We start from the raw sequence: 23,521 nt of genomic DNA, 5'->3' as shown, positions 1-23,521 counted from the left end.
TATCCTTGGCCAAGATTCCAGGCCAGTAACTTCCCTCCAGCGTTGATGCAGCCTGGATCAGGGCCTGCTGGCAGGTCTGGCCACCTTGTCAGTGCCAGGGCATCTTGTACTTCTTAAAAGTCAGTCATCTTATTTCACAAATCATCAACATGTATAAAGCAGGACAATTCTTTTGACCAAAAAGTCTTCAACTGTCCTGGGCTCCAGGAGCCCTCTGTTCTAGTTTGTACAGGGTGTTTCATCACCCCAAGGGCCCTAGAAAACAGGATCCAGCCCTACAAACAAAGGAACTGCCATTTCCATGTAGGATTTGCACGAATCAATGATTATCATATCTGAATTTTAAAGTGTGGCAATCTATGTGACAGGAAATATAAGGCTAATTCTCTGTCTCTCTGAACACATTCTTTCCAATTTCTCATTTCTGTAACCAAATTTAAAAACAAACAAATAAACATCAAGCTGGAAAATAGGATGCAGAATTTTAAATCTGTGACATTGATAAGGAAATTCATGTTCTACCAATGTCATTCTCCACAGTTGCTCCTTCCACACCCTCCCCCCACAAATGAAAAGCCTTATTCCTGACAGTAGAGAATGAATGGTCAAGTATTTGAACATAATTATCTTTGTAGAAGGAACCTTACAAGTCTAAGAACCCACATTGCCATTCCCCCCTCTTTTGCACTCTGCCAAAGTTTAAGATTCCATGGGAGCCATGAACCCAGAAATCCAAAAGCTCTTGAAAAACTAGGATGTCAAAGAAAGCCCTGATGTCAACCACCTATTGGTTCTTCAAGACCAGCAGGTTAACCCATCACATCCTCCCATTGCTAATGTGATGCGCAGGAAACTTGGAAAACAGGGTTTGGAAACAGAGTAAAGGGAAGGCCAAAGGCATGCTTCTCTTCTGGTGGTGTGAACATATAGATATGCTATGGATAAAAGTTTCTGCGGGCCTCGGAGTCCCTTGCTTCAGTTCTTCTTGAGTAGTCATCTCCAGACCCAAAGTCCAGTGTCTCTGGGTAGCTGGAGAATTCCTGAGGTAGGGGGAAGTCCTCAGCAGAAGAGTGAGTCCGGTGTCCGAACACCTTCTCCTGCAGCTCTGTGATGTCATTTCGAATGTCCGCCAGCACAAGCAGCAGGAAGTCAAAAGAACCCGGGGGTCCCTGTGCACATGGGAAGGATCAAAGCTGTAAAGTTACTCATGGCAGCAGCAGCAGCCAGCCGGAAGCTGTGAAGTTACCACAGCAGGAGCATTCAGCCTAGTTCTGCCACTAATGAGTCCTGCTGCTTGAGAGTGACTACCTTCTAACCAATTCTGTAACCTAAATAGACTTAAGGACTGTATGAGCAGTTGGAGACCCTCTCCTCACACATGACACTGGTGACGCAGTCACCTCTCCTTTCTCAGGAGAAGTTTCCATAGACACCTGGAAGTCAGAGCAGAGGTCAAGAGGTCAAATCCTGCTGGATTTGAGTCAACCTTCTCCATGCTCTGTGACCATGGCAAACGACCTGATTTCTATTCGTTAAGCTTTTCCCACCTGTAAGATGCAGACTCAACATCACAGGTTCCCACAGGGCTCATAGGTGGACATATAAATGGGGTACAAAGGGCTTAAAGAGAACTAATAATTCTGATGTTTTCTGTTCTTCTTTAAAAATAAAATTATTAATGTGTTTGTAAGATGAAGAACTAAACAAAATGGAGAGTGTGTTGTCCCTTATTGTCTACCCTTCTCGTCTAGAAAGATCCAAATCAAACCTTCCAAGTTCTATTACTAGACATTCTTGACCATGCATAATATTTGGTAACCTTTAATATTCATGTAGTGCTGTGAAGCATGGTCCACAGGGGGAAAAAAAAAAACTAAAGGCATGTAAGCATGCATGTTCTGAGTCCATGAGCATTTTAAAGGTAAGATCACTACCAACATCCAAGATGGATGCCATTCAGCAGTTTCTACCTTAGAAGCTGCAGGAGACACCACAACACACGGAGATGTAGCATTCTGATGTCACCTGACCCTCACCATGCACATATAGGGGTATGGCAAATCATAGCCCACTGTGCAGATAAGGAAGAAATGTCAACAGATGCTAGGTAAAAAGCCTGTAGTTAGAAAGCTGATAGGAGCAAGAGGTGAGGTGACAACCCAGGTCTCTTGGTCCTTCCTCAGAACACATATCCACTTCTCTAGGAGTAGCAGACTCGTTTGCATTTTCTTATGTTTCTGCTTATTTTTAATCTCCCAGATATTGTACATACATACAGCAAATATCTTCTTAATCTCAGAGAGCTTTCTTTTGCTTTTTTATTGGAGTCAGTGGTCATTTGACAATACATTCATGTGTGTGTGTATGTGTGTGATTGTTTCAATGAAAATGTCACTGATAGTCTCATATGTTTGAACACTAGGTCCTTAGTTCGTGGAACTGTTTGAGAAGGTTAGGAGGTGTGGTATTATTGGAGGAGGTGTGTTGGGGGGGCAGGCTTGGAGGTTTCAAAAGCCCACACTATTCCCAGGTAGTTCTCTGCCTTGTGCTTGTAGGTCAACTGTAAGCTCTCAGCTACTGCTTTAGTGCTATGCCTGCCTGCCTGCCTGCCTGTTGTCATGCTCCCTACCATATGGGTCATGGCTTCCAACCCTCTAAAACTGTAAGCCAATTAAATGCTTTCTTTTATAAGTTGTTTTGGTCATGATATTTTAGCAATAAAAAAGTAATTAAGTCAGAAACTAGTACCATTGGGTGGACTATTGCTGTGTGGTCTTTGGAGGAATATGGGAAGATTAGGGGACTTTGGAATATGAAAGCTGTTGAATTCTATATGCAGAGCATAAAGGGCCAGTCTCAGCAGGAGCTTGGAAGACATTGCTCCGGTTCAAGAGAGTTCAGAGAGGAACAATTTTAGCACCTGGGCTAGAGGCCATTCTTGGGGTATTTTAGCAAAGACTGCCTTTGTCTTAACATTTTGCCTGAGGCAAAATTGCAAACAATGGATTAATTTCTCTGGCAGAGGAGATTTCAAGACAGCCTAATACTGACTCTCTTGCATGGTTCTTAGTAATCATTCTTGTGTAAGTTTCTACAGTGAAAATGAGCAAGCAGGGCAAAAGAGAAATGCAAAATATACAGGTGGGAAAGAAAAGGAATATCAGGAAGTTTAATGTTGAAACCAAAGCTTATGAAGAAAGAGATAAGGAGAGTCCTGATACAAAATGGAATAAGGGGAGTGGCGTCCTCAGGGCCAAGACTCCACCCAGCTAACTCTGCGAGGCCCAAAGAACTCGCTGCTCATCAAGAGCTACAACTACACACAACTTGATGCAAATGTAATTCAATGCAGGGTGGGAGGGGCAAGTGGGAGGGCTCCATCCCAAGCAGTTCACAGAACTTGGCAGCTTCAGCCATGTGATTCTGGTTTTTAGATTTAGGAAGGATACAGGAGTAAAAGGATTGTGGGATCTCCCTTCGTAGCTAAGGAGAACTGCCTAGGAGGTCAAATGTCTGGCTGGGGAGTCCCTGCATGGAGGTCCTGAGAGGTCCCTGCATGAAGCTGTGAGTCTGAAGCCTAGGTTGTGATGGAAACTGCAGGATGTTAGAGGCACCAAAGCTGTGGAGTGTCTACCAGAGAGATGTATACCAGGAGTGGAACCAGCCTGAGAGAGTAGCTATAGTCAACAGAACTGCAAGAGTGGAGCCATCTAAGCCCTTTGACATCAGAGATGGAGCTACAGGACTTGCAGTTTGCTTTGCTGGGTTTCCATCCTGCTTTGGTCACATATTTCTTCACTATGCCTCCATTCCTTCTTTCAGAATGGTAATGTGTGCCATTGTGTGTTGGAAACATGTAATTTGCTTTCTCCTCAGCTCTTCTTTCGAACGTCCTATGATGTATCTTTCAAACATCTTATGATCTCAGCAGCCCCACTCTACCATTTTATGAGTGCCATGCCCCCGAGAGCCACACTCACTGGCTAAGCAGAACAGACAATGCAACTTACCGGAGACCCTGGGGGCCCAGGTGCTCCTCTCTCCCCCTAAAACCAAAGGGGAAGGGTTAGCATTCTGAAACATGCAGATAGAAACACCACAGTCTCTGGTTAGACACCCACAACGACAGTCCTTCAGGAAATAAGCTTTTATTGGACAGGAAATAAATTTGAGTTGAACCTGGGCTCAGGGGACCTTTTATTGGAACCGGCAAGATTGGGTGCAGTAGGTCAGCTGCATATGTATTTTCAAACCAGATCTGATTAGGACTCTTGTTTTTCTAGGCAATGTGTGAAACACCAAGCTTTCAAAGTAAGCCATACTGGCTGTTCTATGAGACAGGCAGCAGTTAGCTTTGAACAAGGAAGCCACCACTTGTGTAGAATGGAGTTGTGTGCTGTTCTCCACTTAAACAAGTGAGGCCATTCTAAAAAAAAAAAAAATAGACTAGTGGGAAACAACAGTGTGATCATCACTACCCAGAGGCTTAAGCTACAACACTGAGCTTAAAATTCCTTCCCCCACCCCACAGTGTTACATGTGCTCCAAAGGTTTAGGATTCTTAAGCATTATAGATTATGGGGTTGGCCAGGTTTGCCTCTGTCCACCTGTGTATCTGTGCTTCAACTTTGCTACATGCAACATAGGGAAGGGAACTACAGTTGGCTGAGCTTCATTGGATGCCACAGTGGGTAGAAACAGACCTGGTTAAGGACCATTTATAAGACTCACCTTGGAGCCATGTCTTCCTGGTGCTCCTGGTGGACCCTAGAAGACACAAATACATGATGATTTAATTAAAAAAAAAGAGGGGGACGAGATCACACATTCCCCCAAATATTACATTAATCTCAGAGAAGATACTGACCACAGGGCCCCGCCGGCCTTGCTTAATATGAGACAGGTCAGGGGATGGTCCCATAGGTCCCATTGAACCCCGTGGGCCTGGCTGTCCAGGAGGGCCTGGCATACCGGGAAATCCAGGGCTCCCCTTGGGTCCTGGTGAGCCTGTAATCGAGAACATCTTATTAGCACTCACCTCATAATAAGGACAACTACAGAGTCTAGAAGTCACTTTAGACTGTTCTCCTAACTCTGCTCTTTGTCTTGTGGTATTTATATTAATGTGCCTATGGGAGTTTAAACTCAACACAATTAAAAGTGATGTCATCTTTCTCTCTTTATTAGAGCCTCTGTCACCCATCTGTTCAAGTGAGACACTTGAGAATCTTCCTACAGTAGATCCCTAGTGCCATAACCAGTCTACTCAGTGATCTAGAAGCTTTACATGCCCCCCCCACCCCCTGCTCGTTGCCTCTCTGCTCCTGGATCACAGGAGTATGTAATGTTATCTAAAGAGTGCTTAAGAGTACAAGGTTTGGGGGTCGGGGAGATGGCTCAGTGGATAAAGCACTTTCTGCATAAGAATGAAGGCCCATGTTCAGATGCATAGTACCCATGTAAAGGTTTAGTGTGGTGCTGGTGCATGTCTATAAACTGAGTCCCAGAGGATGAGGACACCAAGTCCTATGTAAGAGCCAAGATATTAACCTTTGTTCTTCATGTATACACACTGAGCATGCACACACACACACACACACACACACACACACACACACACACACACAGAACACACATGTGTGCACACACTCACACAGACCAGCAGTAGAAGTTTTTCCACCAGGGAGGCCTGCATTTGAATCCCTGACAATTTGCTTGAGCTCTTTGGATCTTAGCCTTTTATCTCCAAATCTGAATAAAACTTCAATACACAATAGTTGTCTTAGATAAAAATTTAGATACATGCACATACTACATGTTCTTCACACAGTAAGCACTAAAAGGCTGCTAGGCTTCCACCTTTCCTATATTTGCCCCAACTCTTGCCCCATAGCTGATGCCTCCTGCCTCCTGACAATCAAGTTTACTCCTCACTGTTCTTTGCAGCTCTATTTTATGTCTCTTAACTTTAGAACTTCCCTACTTTTAACCATTACCACAAACTCCTCAATCCCCCAAGATGGGGAGCCCATGCTCTCTCCTGTAGGCATTATATATACCTACTTCTTGTAGGGGAAGAGTAGGAAGATGTTCTGTCCATAATTTGCTATGGATGAGTGTAAAGAAGAGGTCTTACTTATTCAAGGCCTGGAGGAGGCACATGACAAAGAAAAGTGAAACTGCCTCTCCATCCATAACTCTAGCATGAAATATAAAGCAAAAGGGATTTATTATTGAGGAAAAGGCAAGAGTATAGAGAATTGTGTAGGAACTGCAGAAAACCAAGAGTGCAATACAGAGAAAACCCAAGGATACTGACTCAGCACAAAGGAACAGCATCCTGCCATTGGAGGGATTTGAACAGTTGAAGACTGCAAAGCACTGAAGGTAAAGTTTGTGACAACCAAGCCCCAAACTAACTTAACTACTCATTAAGATGATTCAACTTCCTGTTATAGATCTGACAAAAGAAGAGGAGGACCTGTCTCAAAGAGTGATTACCAAGTTCCCTAGGCTCTGGTGTTTATCTACAAATGATGTACATCATTCAATAAAAAATTTGACCCACATTAATAAGCAAGAGAAAAATAAACAAGTAGCTACCAATCGATACAACAGTCGGCAGAATCAGACTCTGAGGTGATCAGGAGCCAGATGCTAGAGTATGTCATGTATCTAGTTCTTTACTCCCAATGCCCTGTAAGGAGCCCAATTTGAAAGGAGAAACCCCTCCAGTGGCTTCCTTTGCTCAAAGTTCAATCTTATACTTACAGTGCCATATTATCTCCTTTGAGTTGTATTTAGCTCCTACTAACAGAAATCACAGTAACAGCATGGAATAATTTCAGATTCTTGAAAAGAAAACAAAGAACCAAAGACCTTAGGCTTTTCATATTAGAAGTCACTACTAGTTCACAGAATAATTAAGGCAAAGTTGAAGGCAGTTGATGTTTCATTCAAATGTGTCTCATGTCTCAACTCTCAATACTTATTCCAGGTACATACTGAAAACGTTTATTTGGGAAGGGGACAGATCACTGCTATAACTATTGTATGTCTGATAGCAGAAAGACAAACTAGAGGTGAGATGTCAACTGCAGTAAATATCAGGGTCACTGTGTAACAATTGCCTTTAAAATGTAGGACCTTGATATGCAAATGGAAAGACCCTGTTATACCATCGGAGACCAGAGAGCTGAAGTCACTCCTTATCTTTAATGCCAAAGGGTCCAGCCCAGTGCACTCTCCTGTACTATTGCTTCAGTATGCAATTCATGATGGTTTCTGGGTAGAACTTCTGTCCATAAGTGAGAGGATTTCATGAGGTCTCTAACCACGCTTTCATAGGAAAGCAACGCAAGTCTAGAAATAAACGACAAATTCTTCATGCATTGAAAAAGCCCGTCTTCAATCATGCGGTTTCCTCAAGGACCCTGGACAGCTCAAACCATGCTAGAAAGCAGATGGCAGAACCAGAAGGCAAAGTAGTGAGTCATTTACTAAGAAAACCAATAGCCAATGGATCTCCTCTTCTGGTAGCTGTCTTTGTTTTAGTGACATATAGACTGGTCTGGAGAGATAAACAACAGCATCCACTTACAGAGGGGCTAGGGCCACTGTGATAGGAGTCAGCTTGTAAGGAGAGAGCGCCAACCCGCCTTAGACAAAGCAAGAGGATCCTGGTATGAGGCATCTGCCTGAGAAAATTCTGTCAGGTACAGAGACTATTCAGACCATGGGACCAACAAGAAGATAAACTAAAGTCCTGGGTTAGTTCTATGAAGACTGAGCCTCAGGCCAGAAATGGAGACCACTCAATCCTTTGGAAAGAACTCCGAGTCTTGCTTTCTACTGATACTTGATAAAAAGCTTGGCCACGCCCCACTGTTCTGATACATTACTGATCCTCCTTGAGCAGTTCAACCCCACACAGCCCACTTCTGACTGCAAGCTACATGCTATCTCCCTACAGCTTTGATAAAGAGAAGCTCCCATGCTCAGACCTAGAGGAAGGTATATACATTTTTTGATTTTGTTTGGATTTTGAGACAGGACTTTACTCTTTAGCCCAGGCTGTCCTCACATTCAGTAATTTTCTGCCTCAGCCTCCTCAGTGCTTGGATTATAGGTGTATGTCTGGGTTACTTTTCCTGTGTCTAGTCATTTATATGTCACTTCTTCCCAGATAGAACATCAGAGGATGGAATCTGCACTATGATGAGTTGATAACCAGGGACAAGACAGCCATGGTTTAGAGTAACACTACCTCTAACACTTCATCTATTGGCATGAGTGATTCTACTGATGTGTGTATGGAGAGGTTCACAATAAAATGCAAACCACCTCAGAACTTGAAGGTGTAAGTGCTCACTATATCTTTCCTGGGGAAAGGACAGGACACTTGATCTAATCTATCTTCTAATTAAGTAATGATGAATCCCTCAAACTGTACACTGATTGAAAACAAAGCCAGCTGTACAGAACACAGGCCAAGAGAGACCTCTGGTATACAGCCCTAGAATGGGAAAGCCTGGGTAAAGGAAAGCCTTTGGTGAATCCCTAGAGCTGGTGTGGGGAATAACACTGGTGGCACATGTCTCACGGAAACTTCCTGCGTGGTGGAAACTTCTTGTATTACAAGGTTCATGTGGAGTATAAATAAGTTCCAGGGGAGTCAATACTTGTCAAAAGTCCAACTCAACCATGGAATGGCCTACCACATTATATGATCTATACTTCAACAAATCCCACCTACGATATAATAGGAGTAAGAGTAGAGTTGAAAATGCATTAAGCAATAAGAGAAGGTAGAGAAAGAGCTGAGGAAAGTGGCGATGGGGTTGGCTGCGACTCAGAAGAACTGAATGACTTTTTGAGTCTATTACTCTACATTAAAGTTTTCCTAGGGTGAACTTAACTAACAGTCTTCACAGTACTTTTCACTGGTTTTGAGATAGAATCTCACTATGTAGCCCAGGCTAACCCCTAACTCATGATTCTTCTTCCACTGACTCCCTGAGTACTGGGATTCCAGGTATGTAGTATCACATTCAGCTTTAAAAATGATTGTTAAGAGTCTTACCTGATCCTAGAAAATTTACCCTTTCTTCCCAAGCTTCAGGATCCAACTCCCCATGGCCTTCCCTTGCGTAGGCATGTTGCCCTACATATCCAATTTCATGGAAGCTGAAGGACACCGACTGTCCAGCTTCACTGGGTGTGAACTCTCACTTAGCCTCTGTTCTAGCTGGCAGAGAGGGCAGGAATGCCACCAGCTTCCCAGGCTCTTCTTCATACTCACCAGGTGGGCCCTGCCCCCCAGGCAGGCCAGGAGGTCCTGGAAGGTAGGTGTTTGAGGCCAGCACCTTGTCACCATTGACATACTTGCCCAGTTCAGCAGCATTGTTGGGGAGCAGAGCAATCTATAAAGACAAGGCAGACCTTGGTCAGAAAGCCATGGTGTCCCCACAAAGAAGTCTATTTTAGAGTCCTCTGTAGAGGCTGCAAAACCTACTCGTGATTTTGTTTTTAACTGTAGCTATTCAGAGTGCAAAGGGGCTAGATCCTTTCTAGGCAAGGAGCTGTCCAGAGCAAACTTCTTGCCTGAGGAGCCCAGGGAGTCAGAAGTTGAAACCAGGTAAATTCAGGGTTTCGGAAACATCCATAGAACGCAATTACCATGACTGATCAAGCATGCTAGCTTTGTACTTTGCATCTTTCAAGTAATGACTTTATAAATCAAACACATATTCATTATATGTGCTGCTGGTGTCTGGTAGGCAGCTACGACTCGAAAATGAACATATAGAACAGGGGTCAATGATGGAGGAACAAAGGTAAATCCACTCTTGGAGACCATGCTTCAACTCTGACCACTGAATCATGGTTCACTGTTACCATCAGCCACAGACACTGAGATGTGAAAGCTGTGTGAGGCCTCTGGCTTTGGGCAGAGGAACTCTGAAATTTCAGCTTTGCCAAGGTTCATGTGTAAGGCATGGATCTCATCTATAAGTGAGATGGTAACATTCACCTAAGAGGTCTGCTGTACAGGAAAATGGACACCTGGACCAAGTGTCTAGCCACTGTCACGGCCCAGTGGGGAAGGTTCTGCCTGCACAGGACAAAGCAGTACCTTCAGTTTAAGTCTTCTAACCTTTTTAGTTTTCAACTCTATGTCTATAAAATGTGGTGTGCATAGCTAGATGATCACATCTTCATATTCAAAATTCCATAATCTGGATTGGAGTCGGGAATCTACCATGGTTTGGTTTTAACACTTTTCCTGTTGCTTCTTCATTTTCACTAGCTCCAGTGTTCACGTTATATTTGAGTTATAAGACGAGCCAGTGACTACAACCCTAATGTTCAAGTTACCTGTAGATCCTACACTCCTATGGCAAGTTGGAAGGAAAAGTAATGACCAGCCATGTTCTCCCAGAAATATCAGGGAATATCACACCTGTGGAGTGTGAGTGTTTTGGAGGAGGAAACACTATAGCAATATGAGTAGGCCCTGTACTTCTCCTGAGTGTCAATCAATAGACTTCCAACCACCATTCTCTCAGATCAAGTTTGCTTTGTGTTAAAGCAATCACCTCAGAGAGCTGTTGGCACAAGCTAGCTGGACACTGAATATAGAATGCTCACTGTTAATATTCAGCACATGCTTGGTAGATACAGAGCTCGCCCAATACAGAACTTGCCCAGCCAGCAGGCACTACTGTAAGTCTCTTAGGAGCAGTAATTAGACACCATGGAAACTATATTTAGTAGGTGTTATCTCCTTTCACTCTATTAAATTGCCATGAAGTCACATTGTTGACTTCTCTGTAAGATGCACATTTATTTGAGGCAGGACTTTATTCCATACTGTCTGCATTTCCTCATTGCTCAGGCTACTGGAGGGCACAGTGGATTCTCAGCAAACACTTGCAACATCGTTTCAATTGCTCTCTATGGGTTAACTGTGGGTTGCTGGTTTAGGAGGGTGGAGATCCCCTGCTCCCATATAGTGGCCTTTGGAGGCTGAGCACTCTTGTGGATCAAGAGCTGCTGAGGAAGCTTATCTAGGGGCTCTGCCTCTCTCTTTGGGGTCTTTCTCTCCTGTCCCTCTGTAGCTATCTCACTTCTAGCAGTCCCTTTAGCCATGAGAGTAAATTTCAAAAGAGAAATCAATAGGCTCTGCGACTCTCAGTTTTTCTCAGTGCTTAACTGAAAGCTGAATGGCAGGTACTCTCTCTGTCCCCAAGATCCCTTCCCTTTCTCACCAAATCACTTTTCTGAAAAAAAAAAAAAAAGATGAAGCAGGAGAAGCACTGAGGTCTGAATGGACACTACAAGCCCCAAACAGGAAGTTTCATAGGACTAACACATGCAGCTTAGAAAATGACTAAAGTAAGCCCAAGCACATGAAGTGAACACTCAAACCAACATGTAGACCTCCCAGCCACCCTGATCCCCCCCTTAGGGTCCTGTGCCAGTCTCCTTCCTTCCTTCAAAAGTAACCACTGTTCTGACTTGTACAATATTTCCTACAGTAAACAAATAATCCACCATCCAGAAGTCCTTATCTGAACACTGTGGTTTAGATAAACCTTGCTACTTAAAAACTGACAGGTCTTGCAGGTTCCTTATATTCTGTATGTTGCTGTTTTATGGGGCTTTCTTTTCTAATTGATCCCTTGAAGAGCCCAGGGATTTGATCTGGGGCATTTTGTAGCTAGAATTCTACCTACTCATGGTATAGCTCAACATGTGGGCATACAAGTTCAGTGAGAGACCCTGTCTCATACTTGGAGGGGGGTTGGCTGGTCTCCAGCACCCCACCTCCCATATCTACTTCTTGAACAACATTTATCTGGGCAAATAAATGCCCTGTGTTCTATGAAAGGAACAGATTGTATCAGCAGTAGCAAGTGAATGTTAAAGCAAATGATGAGCTACACCAGGGTTCAAGAGAAGGCCCGGATTTTAAGTCTGATGTCTTGAGCATGTACTGTAGCCCCAAGAACATTAGCATGTTTCTTACAAGGCTGTGGTAACAGTTAAGTGGGGATTTGTTTATAGAACTGCTCCTCATACCACAGAAAGCTATATATTCCAGGAAGCACCTTTTAAAAGAGTATTAGCTCTCAGCTGGGTATGGTGACCCTTACCTATGACCACAGCACTTGGGAGGTGGGGGTAAGATCAGAAGTTCAAAGTCATCCTCTATTACATTGATAGTTCAAGACCAGCTTGGGCTACTGATGAGACCTGTCTCAAAGAAGAGAAGAGGAAGAAGAGAAGGGAGGGGAAGAATAGAAGAATAAGAGGAAAGAAAAAAAGAAAACAGGAATAGGGAGAAGGTTTGGTGGGCAAAGTGCTTGCCTTAAGCTTGATCTTCAGTGCCCATATAAATTCAGGAAGCACACATGTACAGCCCTGCACTGGGGTGATGGAGTGTGCAGTGGGTTGGCTTAATGCTGCTTGTATTCTAAAGCTAACTTTGGGTCTCCAACCTGGTTGTCACAGAGTTGAGAGAGTCTCTGTGGTAACCAGACATAAATGCTGATTGACCCTGCCCCCAAGCTATTTCTGATTGGTAAATAAAGATGCCGACAGCCAATAGCTGGGCAGAAGAGACAAAGGTGGGGTTTAGGTTTCACAGGCTTGTGGTAGAAGGGAAGTTGCCATAGGTTAGGAAGAAGGAAAAGCTACAATAGGTTAGGAGTAAACGAAATGTGGCCCTGTGGGCTGGCCAATTAAAATTAAGAGCAGCCCAGATGAAACATACAAAGTAATAATGCAGGGTTATCAATAAGAAGGTAGATTCTTATAGTATGAAGGCTAGGTATCTGCCCAGCTCTTGTGCTCCTTGAGGCTTTTTAAAAATATAAAGGTATCCAGGAACTCAATAACCAAAGGTAGGGTAGAAACTTCAGGCTGGGATTTAAATAATTTCTACAACAGGAGATGGACAGATCTCAGGGACATACACGTCAGCCATTCTAGCCAAAATGGCAAGCTCCAGGTTCAGTGAGAGGTCCTGTCTCAAGATATATGTTGGAGAATGATGGAAGAAGCCAACTAACATTGACTTCTGGCCTTTATGCATGCACACATACAGGTAAGCAACCCTCCATGCACACACAAGCACATATGCCCCTTCCCTCATATAATAATCGCTTCTCATAATTCCTCATGAATGCCAGTGTTCGTGCTGCATGCATGGGGCCAGCAAGGCATAAGACAGAGCAATTCTTGCTCAACTCAAGCACATGAGAGCTAGTGAAAGACCAAGACAAACTCGTTATCCCTATGAAGCATCAGCAAATCTCTGAGGGTCACGTATAACTCAACATCAGTTATCCACCTTCTTCATATTTCCCAGCTTGCACAGATAACAGAATATTGCAAAGTGATTAAGAGAAGGCCAGATACAGCAACCGAGTTTGCCTGAACAACATGCAGTATTAAGTGCCTTAAAATCACTCCAGCTGGAAAGGATTTATAGAAGATCATAGGTTACTTCCAGAGAAGGAAAGTGAGGGCAGCTTGGTATCTTGGGACCATAATCAACTGCTTCCCCCGAGCCTGATGCTCTAGCCCGATGAAAGGCGAGCTTAATGCTTCTACAAACCTTTCTAGTTTCCTCTAAAAATGCTAACATCAATTCAAATGTCACCTGGGGCTAGCTGTCTGGGAAATATTTCTTCCTTTCTCTTTGTTTATACTGGCACACAGACAAGGGTTTCTGCCTGTCTACGACATCACAAGCTATTTATGATTAGGTCCATGTTTTACTCATGATTACGTAAATATATAACACACAGGTATACATGAGCTATACATGAGCCTCTGCTAATGTCGATCATAACCTCCCAGCCTATGCAACAGAGGTTGGAAATGCCACTTCCCTTCTCAGCCTGTTGTTTTGATGGACTAGCTGGTAGCTGGGGTTCTCATTACGGTGGCTGCCAGTTTTCTGGCCATGGAAAAGAGATAGCGTCTCATGTTTACCCTTTTGCCCTTTAGAATAACTGACTGCCAAAGTTAAACAGATTATACACACCCCTTTGATCTCCTGAGAGCCATGAGTGGAAATGATTAAACAAACAAAGTGGTGAGTTTATGTTTGAGCAGCTGAAGAACCATTTCAGAGTGGCCGAGGAGCCAGCAAGTGTGCTGACCTCAGGTGTAATAAACACCAGCCCAGGACTGTCACCTAAGGATTCAGGCCACTAGATCCATCATGAGGCCCCTCTGCACAGCTGGATGACATTACCAGCACCCTGGGCTCATCAGGTGGAGTCTTTAAGAAAGGGAGTTGATCTTCACTCCTGGTGACAAGAGGCACTCAGAAAACTGCTTTCCCAGAGGCATATTTTTTTCCCAGACCATAAAGTTTACATGATGATAAAATAAAGGTCCCACACAATGATGTCAGCTTGCAGAAGCTTTAAGAGAGAAAGTTCTCAATGAATAAAACAGATAACATGTCATTGCAAAGGTCTGTCCAGGACTGTGAATCTATACCTTCTATAAGAGGACATGGCAATATTAGTTTTACTCTTTCAAGAACTTTGCATGTACCCATTGCCAGGCCTGCTATAGTGACCCCCTCTTCAGGTCTTTGCTCCGTGTTCTGTTGCTGTTTAGGTGCTTAGCTCTGGAGTCAGGGAATATCCAGAATCCATATTTAGTTGATATCAACTGCAATGAGTTCTCAACTAGAATTTGGCTCATTCACCTTCCTACCCCTAAACCCCTCTTCGTGGGCTCCACTCTTCCCCTTGAAGAGCTCAGTGTACCTTCTGCTTCAGCTGCAGTACTGTCTGCTTCATCTGGGAGAACTCCTTGCATGTGGCACAGCAGGTCCCAGCTTTCACCTCATTCTCAGACTTCTCCTCATGCCCTGGGAAAGAAGATAGGCTCAGCTTTAGCTGGGAAGTTGTCAGGGGCAGATGCCTGAGGAGATGGCACCAGTAGGGCAGTCCCTGGGCATGGGGTACAGAAAAGCTGAGCAGGGAAGGTACAAGGAGTAGGTGTTGACAGTGTTATGATTCTCAGGTTCTCACATTGACCCTGTCAGATGTCCCAGGGTCAGGGGAGAGGGGAAGGGACAGAGAGAGAGGCCCTTCTACTCTTTGGAGCCAGCTTTTGACATCCTGAATGTGTGAAGACACATGCTACGGTCCTCTTATTAGCATCTTCCATGGGTAGAAATGTGTGCATTTGTCATTGTTTTCTAGAACTGTGGCTCTATAACTCTGACATGATTTTACTGTTATCCAGGGGCCAAAGTTCACATGCAACACAAATTCTCACACTCAGGCAGCAGCTTGCACAATACTGCTTTCCCCCTCTCCTTCTCTGACAGATTCAGGGGGTAGACCGTGGCCCAGCTGAGTGGGGCCCAACATGTTGAGTCTGAAAACAGGGCACTGCAGGAGAGAAGACAGCTTGAAGATGATGACACGAGTTGTCATTCCCTTGGATGTGTCACTCAGCCAGGAGAGATGGGCACCATTCCTCTGTCCTAGCATCTACAAATCCACTAGACCCAGAGCCCAGTTGTCTGTTTCTGCAGGTGGTCTCCATTCTCTACCGTGAGTGTATCTGAAGCTGGCTAAGGATTCACCTCTCCACTATGAAGGACACAAACTCAATCATCCGCATGAGCTGCCCATCCTTGTGAGTCACTCATCCATTGCCCATCAGCAGCATAGGGGACAAAGGGCTTATTTTTGCTCCCAATTCCAGGTCATAGCTTGTCACTGTGGGATAATCAAGGTGGCAGGAAATGGAAGCCACTAGTCATACCCAGTTGAGAGCAGAGAGACGTGAGTGAATGACTTTACACTTAGCCCACTTTCTCCTCTTTCATACAGTCCAGGCTCCAAACCTAGAGAAAGATGTTCCCTACTTTTAGGTTGGGTCTTCAGTTAACAGTCAGTATAACTAAGATATGCCCCCATCTGCCTATAGACCAATTCAATGGAGATAATTCCTCATTGAGATTCTTCTCGGATGACTCACAGTGTCAAGTTGACCATTCACACTAACCACTACTCCACCCTTCCAGCCACCTCTCTTCTGTAGAGTCATGTGCTGTATGAAGTTGGGTATTGTGAACAGGAGATAAATGAATATTTCTGCTTCATGATTTACATCTGCCTTTGGTGTAAGGCTAAGCCACAAGTTGAGGGTACTTCTACAGGAGTGAAAAGCCCATCTCTATATCCCTAGTTTTCCCATTCTCAGCAGAATATTCCAAGTTGGTGTGGTTGAACAACTGTTTATTAGCATGACAGGATAAACCTACTTTGTCACTTGGCTCTGGACTGATGTTATATAGACCATGGAAAGTTAGAACTGATACAGCCTTAGCATTCTTTTACAGATAAGTGCTGTGTGCAGACCATACAATTAAAAGGGCCACCCAGCTGGTCCTTTGGGGTACAGGGTAGGTATGAAGGGAGGATGTTATTGGAGTTTCTGCTAAGAACATCCAGATGTGGTCAGGCAGGTCCAGGGAAGCCACTGTATTAAACTTACTGTATATCTAAATATGCTCTGAGCTCAATTTTGCTGACGTCTCAGATTTTAAAGATGTAGTACTACTTAGTAGCCACACAGGGGCATGGAACTCTAATTTTTATGAGAGTCGGGTTAAACATTCAGAGCATTAGAAATGTACCGGCTTAGATAATATGGCAACATTATCAAATAAACTGAGGACAAACCCAAGAATGTGCTTCATGTGGGAAATTCTACAAATGAAGGAAGAATTTTAGTTTAATAACTTGACTGTGCTCTTTCGTGAACTCAGTCCTGATACATTACAACCATTGAGAGGTCTTTGAAAGCTTCTTTGGAATCTTCCTGCATCCATCCACCTTGGGGTGGCAGGAAGGAACAGTGTCAGTATGTTTTAACATTGCCAATGTTAAGAACTTGCTAATCTATGTATTATCAGAGCTTGAAAGTTATTTGAAACACCTGGTGGTTTCTGAGTCTTTGAACTGGATTGATTGACACTTGGGGTCACGGTAACTTTATCAGAAAATAAACACCAGTTGGAAAATAAAGACTAGTAAGCTAATCATGTCGGAGCCAACATTTCCTCCATTGTCTCCTGGTTGTACTATACAGACTCCCTTGTGTCTCGACTGGCTCCAGCTCTGGGTTTTCAAAGATAAAAATCAAAGTGGCCAAACACTGCTATGTCATGTCAGATGGCTTGCATCACACATCCAAGATACAATCTTTCAAATCGGTGGAGGCCACGCCCCTTCTTTGCTAGCCTTCCAATTATCATTATTATTATTGATGGTGTTATTGTTATTATGATTATGACTACTACTATTATTTCAGTTTTTACATTTACTACACTGTCTGTGCATGTACATGCATGTGAAGGCGCATGTGTGCCAAGATATGTGTGTGGAGGTCAGACAACTTTGTGCAGTTGTTTCTCTCCTTCTACCTTTACATGGGTCCTGGAATCACTCTCAAGCCAATCAAGCATTTATGATGGGAAGCTCACTGGCCCTGGACTTCCATTTGAAATTTGTCTGACTCTAACATTGTAGACATTGAACGATGAAAAGCTTAAGAAATATCTCTCCCTAAAGAACGTCCCTCAAACTCAAAACATATACCAGTCAGGGAGAAGTGATTTTAGGTCATATGTTTATACTCAATAATCATTATATTCAATTTTTTTAAAAAAAGAGCGATGAAATACTGGAGCTGACTAATTTGCTAGAGGCAGATGGAAATGCTTAGCTGCCTCATGTCTGGAGGGCTCCGCTCGCTGTGAGCGCGGCTTACTCTCGAGTTGCTTGTTTGAATGTGAAATCACTCACCCTTGAGATACAATAAGAAATGGTCCCTCCACAGAAGGTGTAAGAGCTGGGCATGCTTTCAAGCCTGAGAACTTGTACAGAAAGAGGACAAGGAAATAAAAATGGCAGGCAGAACTTGCATTGTCATGCAGATCCCAGCAAATTTGGAAAAGTTTTCCAAGGGTAAAGGGGCCCTGGTGTTGGAGATCAATAGTGTCCCAATAGTGTCCCCAGACAATGAGGAAAACAGACCCAGAGAGCAGGTCTCAAACCACACAGTCAACACTGACCCAGCCCTAATCACCTGCTCTAACTTTCCAGGCAAGGAACTTCCTGAGGCATCACCACTGTTAGACAGATGATTCCAGAGTCCTCTCCTTTCCTTATTCTCTCTATCCCTAGAGTCATCAGAGACAGGGGACAAAGTATCTTGAAGTACTTTGTGGCTCAGTGGGCAAGCAGTTGAATTAGGACAGGGACCTTCTTGGTGCACAATGAGCATGTCCCGTCTCAAACCTATCTGTATGAATGATTCTTCTCAATTTCGACCTGTACACCCTGAACACAGGTATAATGATGCTTTTTTGTAAAATATAAAACCAAATCAAATCCCTCTGCACATATGTGCTGAGTTCCGTGGAGATTGTAAATTGAAAATTGAGAGTAAATACTGTCAACTAATTTTGTAAGGATCACACTTCTGAGGCGTATGGAAGACCTGGCAGTGGCATTTTGTTAGTTTGTTTTATCTATTTCAAAGCATACAGAGTTGCTGTATATGGGCGGTGGTGGAGGAAGAGGCAGAGGGGAACAGGAGAAAACTGACAACTCATTACATGTTTTTTAAGCTTATCATCTCAGTAAGGCTTGGTGGCAAAGTCACCAGATGGTTTGTAGGGGCAAAAGACAAGGACATTTCCTGTTTGTGTCACAGTCAGAGGAGCCAAGTATCTCAGAACATGATGTAATGAGGGAGGTCTGGCCTGTCTTCACCTGTTCTATGCCAGGCCCTTACACTTCAGCCACTGGATCTGCTGCTAACACCTTTGTCTGAGAATGTCCAGATGTCCTATCAAGTTTAGCCCAGAGCTCAGGTTTGTGACATAGATGGTTTCCAATCTGGGCTTTTCAGAACATCATCACCTATGATATCTTAAAACAATTATTTTGGGGCTGGAGAGATGGCTCATTGATTAAGAGCAGTGGTCACTATTTCAGGGGAACCAGATTTAGTTACAGTACCCATATGGCAGCTCATAACCATCGGTAACTCCAGTCCCAGGGGATCTAACACTCTTTCTTGGCCTTGTTGGACATTGCACACATGTGGTGCACAAATATACATGCAGGGGAAACACTTCACACCTACAATAAACATAAACTAAAAATATTAATATCCCTTTTACAAATTAGTATTTTGCATGTATGTGTGGGTATGTGATATGAGTGTTCCTGTGAGGATATCTGGTGTCTTCCTCTAGTGTTCTTCAGCTTGTTTTATTTAAAAGAGCTCAAACATGTGTGTGTGTGTGTGTGTGTGCGTGTGTGGTGTGTGTGTGTGTGTATGAGAGAGAGAGAGAGAGAGAGAGAGAGAGAGAGAGAGAGAGAATGAATATGTATGTGTACCATGTACTTGGTTGCCTGAGGAGGCCAGAAGAGAGCACCATACCTAGAATTAGAGTCACATGTTGTTCCAAGAGTCCTGACATGAATGCTGGGACCTGAGCCCAGGTCTTAGTTCTAAGCTAACTCGACAGCCCCTCCACTGCATTTTTTGAGACAAGGTCTCTAATGAACTTTGAGTTTGAACTTGCTATTTTGCTTAGACTGTTTGGTTTAACAAGCCCCAGGACCTTCCTGTCTCCAGCCTCTTAGTTCTGGGATTAGAGATGCCTGCTGCTACACCTGTCTTTTCTGTGGGTACTGAAGATCTGAACTCAGGTCTTACTGCTTATACAGTATGCACTTCACCCACCAGGCCACCTTTCCAGCCCTGTTAGATGTTTATAAGGCTGCTTAAATAGTTATGTGACATTCAAGGGTCCTAGTTAGCTTTAACTGTCAGTTAGCTTGACAGGGCCTAGACTCATCTGAGACAAAAGCCTCGACTGCAAAATTCTCCAGATCCGATTGGCTTATTGGCATGTTTGTGGGGGATAGTACAGATTATTAGCTGATGCAGGAGGAGCTAGACCACTGTGGGCAGTTCTATCCCTAGACAAGTTATCCTGGGCTATACATCAAAGCTTACTAAGTATGAGCCCGTGAGTGGGCCAGAGAGTGAGACAATCATTTTCTGATTGGACTTTAGGCCTGCTATACTACCATTATCAGGCCAAGAACTTATAGCATAGACCCAAGGAGAGAATTTCTTACTATTATTCCGTTACATAGGATTGAACCATCTCCTAATGAGTTATCATTAGGCCCATAGATTAGGGCATCTCTCAGCTTTTATCAGAGAATCTTCTGTTTGCAGTAGATGGTGATCAAGAACCACAACTGGCCAAGGTGCAGAATATATGAAACTGTATGAAATTCTCAAAAACTCAAAAAGGAAGAGCAAAACATAAAAGATGCAATGGTACTTCTCAGCCTTTCCTTCTCTCGCCTTCGCTAAGCCTCCTTTCTAAAGGTGGGGCACAGGCTAGTGCTTCTCACTGAAGCAGATCCTGTTAGCTGATGGACCACAGGGGCTTGTGCCCTGAGGACCAAAGAGAAATGTGTGTGGAGAAGCTAGGAATTCCTTCAAGGGATGGAGATGTTGAGAGACCAGAGAACAAATGAACTTAGAACATCCAATCCTAGAGAGACCTCTGGAACTTCCATCTGATCTTTCTTCTTCTTGCTCTTACTGTCACTGTCCTTGGAGACCATTCTGCCCCACCACTTGGGCACTTCTTGTGGGAAGGGCCAGCTCTGTGTTATGAGTATCTGAACACTAGCCAGCATGGATTTCTGGCCTGACACTCAGAAACACATGTTTGCTGTTCTGATGGTTTTGCTCTGCTTTGGGGTTCCTCACTATAGCAACTCAGGCTACCCACAGCCAACTGTGTACAAGCATCTGGAAAGTCAACTTTACAAAGAAAAAATAATTGCCTATGGGACTATTTCTTCCAGTCCTACACATTCATGAGTTGGTGGCTAAAAGGAAGGCCCCACTGTCAATGAACACTTTCATTTCAATAAAGGACACAACCTAAGAGACATGCCACACCTCCCTGAGATACACCACACCTTCCCAACATAGGCCACACCTCCCTGAGATACACCACACCTCCCTGGTCCTCTCTCATCCTCTTTGCTCACGGGACAAAACTGCAGTGATTTTAATTTTGAATAAAAAATGACCTCTAAGTTATTTTCTCAATTAAACGTTGTTCCTCAAAAGATTGTTGTCCCTTGGTCTGTGGAGCCCTCTCGATGGCTAGGCTCCACATGATTCAGAGTTACAAAGGTGTCCCCATGCTTAGTCCCTCTAGCTCATGCACAGGAGCCTGTTCTGAACTGGCTCTGAGGAGCTAGTTTGCATTTACATTTTGCATATGGTGGCTTCTCCATGACTCAACCTAGCTGCCCTTCAGAATCTGCCTTTGTAGTTGTTCCTTGTGAGGCAGCTGGTCTCCAGCTGTTTGCTGCCTCCTGGCCCTTTTTGAAGCTGAGGCTCCATCTTGTGAATGTCCAGATGTTTCTGGTTTTCTCATCTCCCTGCACATCTTTGCACATGTGATTTGCCCCAGGAGCCTCCTCCCTTCCCAGGGATGGCTCAGGCCCTCTAACCTACTTTGACTGCTTGTGCACACACACACACACACACACCACACACACACACACACACACACACACAGAGGCATGAACGCAAACATGCGTGTTCATAATGGCACAGAACTCAATCTCCGGTCCTCTAAATGGCTAAGGACTTCTCTGCAGGGAACTTGTCTGGCCAACACTGGTAGCGAAGATGATTTTGCCCCAAAGTTCATTCCAGCTGGAGAGTGATTGGCATTCATCTCCAAAGGCTAGCATTCTAAACTTTAATGACTAGCTTGGCACTTGGCAGAAGTATCAGAGTTACTTTGCAAGTGAATGTTATAAGCATTTGCCCACCAATCTAGGAATTCCTTTCTTTCTTCCTTTTCTCTTTCTTCTTCTTTTGCTTTATTCTTTCTTTTTTTCCTCCAGATTCAAAGAAGTAACCCACACATAGGCTGATCCTAGGCTCCAGTGACCAGCCATCTTGGCTGAATTCGGCTGCTGTGTTGATGTCCAGCAGCCTTACAGAGCCATGCCGAAGCCCCAGCTGGTAGAAATTGTGTAGCTGACTGTGAACTGATACAAAATGAGTTAGTTATTTGACAGATTGTATGTGAAATGCAAGTATAAAATTTGGAATTTAAATTAGTGTCCTCTCTCAAATTGGTGTAATAATTTATATGTACTCTCATTTTCTGTTTTTATCTGATCAGGAACCAAACAACTAGTTGACAGATGGGCACCTGATATAGACTGCATTTTGACTTGTGCTGAAATAGACTGGGGCCATATGTGGAAATTATACAAATACATATTTCAGCACATTTTCTTTGACAGAACATAGTACATCTGGCTCCTTTCCTGTTTATTCTAGATTCTTGGAGACACACAGCCAGAGGTATGCTACCTTCCTCCAGCATATGCCAGCTTGCAACAGCTGACATGGACCCTGGTCCCATCTGCTCTCTGTAGAATGAGTTTTGTCTTTGGTTTGCACCTAGGTCCCACTTTTAAGTGTCCCATCTTGCACAGAGTCCCCCAAGGAGTGTTGGGCTCGCAAGTACTTATAATTTACATGTTATGTTATAATGTATACAACATATAAATGCATAAAATTGGATAAATAATACATATACAACATTAAAAATAACATTTACTATATAAAGTATATTTATATAATATGAATTATAGATTATACCTAATTGTATTTTATATGTAACAGTATGTATATATTGTATATAATATATTATATAAAATATCACTATATAGAGATATATAATATATATTATACATATAAGCACATTTATAGAATATAAAATTATAGAAATATATAAGACATAATTTTATCTATATATAATTCCTAAACTGATATTCTATATAATGTCTAATAGAAGCATGCACACAGTTAGAGGTATTACACTTGTTCTGCTCACCAGTGTCGTTGGGGTATTTGTCTCCCCTCGTGCAGGTCCTCCCATCATCCTCAAGGATGTAGCCCTCCCGACACTCACAGTGATAGCTGCCCATGGTGTTGATGCAGGTATGTGCACACAGAGTGGTGTTGCTGGTGGCACATTCATCAATATCTGGTTTGAACCAAATGCATAGCATAATTTCAACACAGCATCCAACATTACTCTGGTCCCTCTATTGGTATGAACAGGAGAAACTTCTAGAACTGGACCAGAGCAGTGTAGATAAAGTCTAGAGTAGTGGCACTCCTGTCTGTCATGTGGCTTAGTGCCTCAGAGTCTCACTCACCTGCAGAGTGTGACAATGAGGCCAGCCCTAAGCACTCCCCAGGGCTTTGTGGAAGATGACCAGCAACATGGCTGACTTCTCACAGGATGGTTGGTGGCTATAGTTTCCCTTTTTAATGGGAAGTTTCAAACAGCATGGTGGTGACCCAAAGGTCACTTAGGAAAGGTCTT

The 23,521-nt window shown here is 43.5% G+C and overlaps 1 protein-coding gene across 1 annotated transcript in view; it reads right to left on the bottom strand.

The window, feature by feature from the left end:
* Window positions 1–461: 461 nt before the first annotated feature.
* Ccbe1 (collagen and calcium binding EGF domains 1) overlaps window positions 462–23,521 on the bottom strand; it is a 234,281-nt gene continuing 211,221 nt past the window's right edge. The window contains exons 5-11 of the mRNA XM_028774239.1: window positions 23,024–23,176; window positions 14,796–14,899; window positions 9,302–9,422; window positions 4,868–5,007; window positions 4,732–4,767; window positions 4,011–4,046; window positions 462–1,169 (exon numbers count right to left, since the gene is read on the bottom strand). Of these exons, the coding sequence (XP_028630072.1) occupies window positions 936–1,169; window positions 4,011–4,046; window positions 4,732–4,767; window positions 4,868–5,007; window positions 9,302–9,422; window positions 14,796–14,899; window positions 23,024–23,176 (824 nt within the window). The 3' untranslated portion in view covers window positions 462–935. The remainder of the gene's footprint in view (window positions 1,170–4,010; window positions 4,047–4,731; window positions 4,768–4,867; window positions 5,008–9,301; window positions 9,423–14,795; window positions 14,900–23,023; window positions 23,177–23,521) is intronic.

This window comes from Grammomys surdaster, unplaced genomic scaffold, assembly GCF_004785775.1.
Source record: "Grammomys surdaster isolate TR1022 unplaced genomic scaffold, NIH_TR_1.0 239, whole genome shotgun sequence".
Classification (NCBI taxonomy): Eukaryota; Metazoa; Chordata; class Mammalia; order Rodentia; family Muridae; genus Grammomys; species Grammomys surdaster.
The sequence above is the reverse complement of the archived record's forward strand: the minus strand, read 5'-3'. Positions and strand labels throughout refer to the sequence as shown.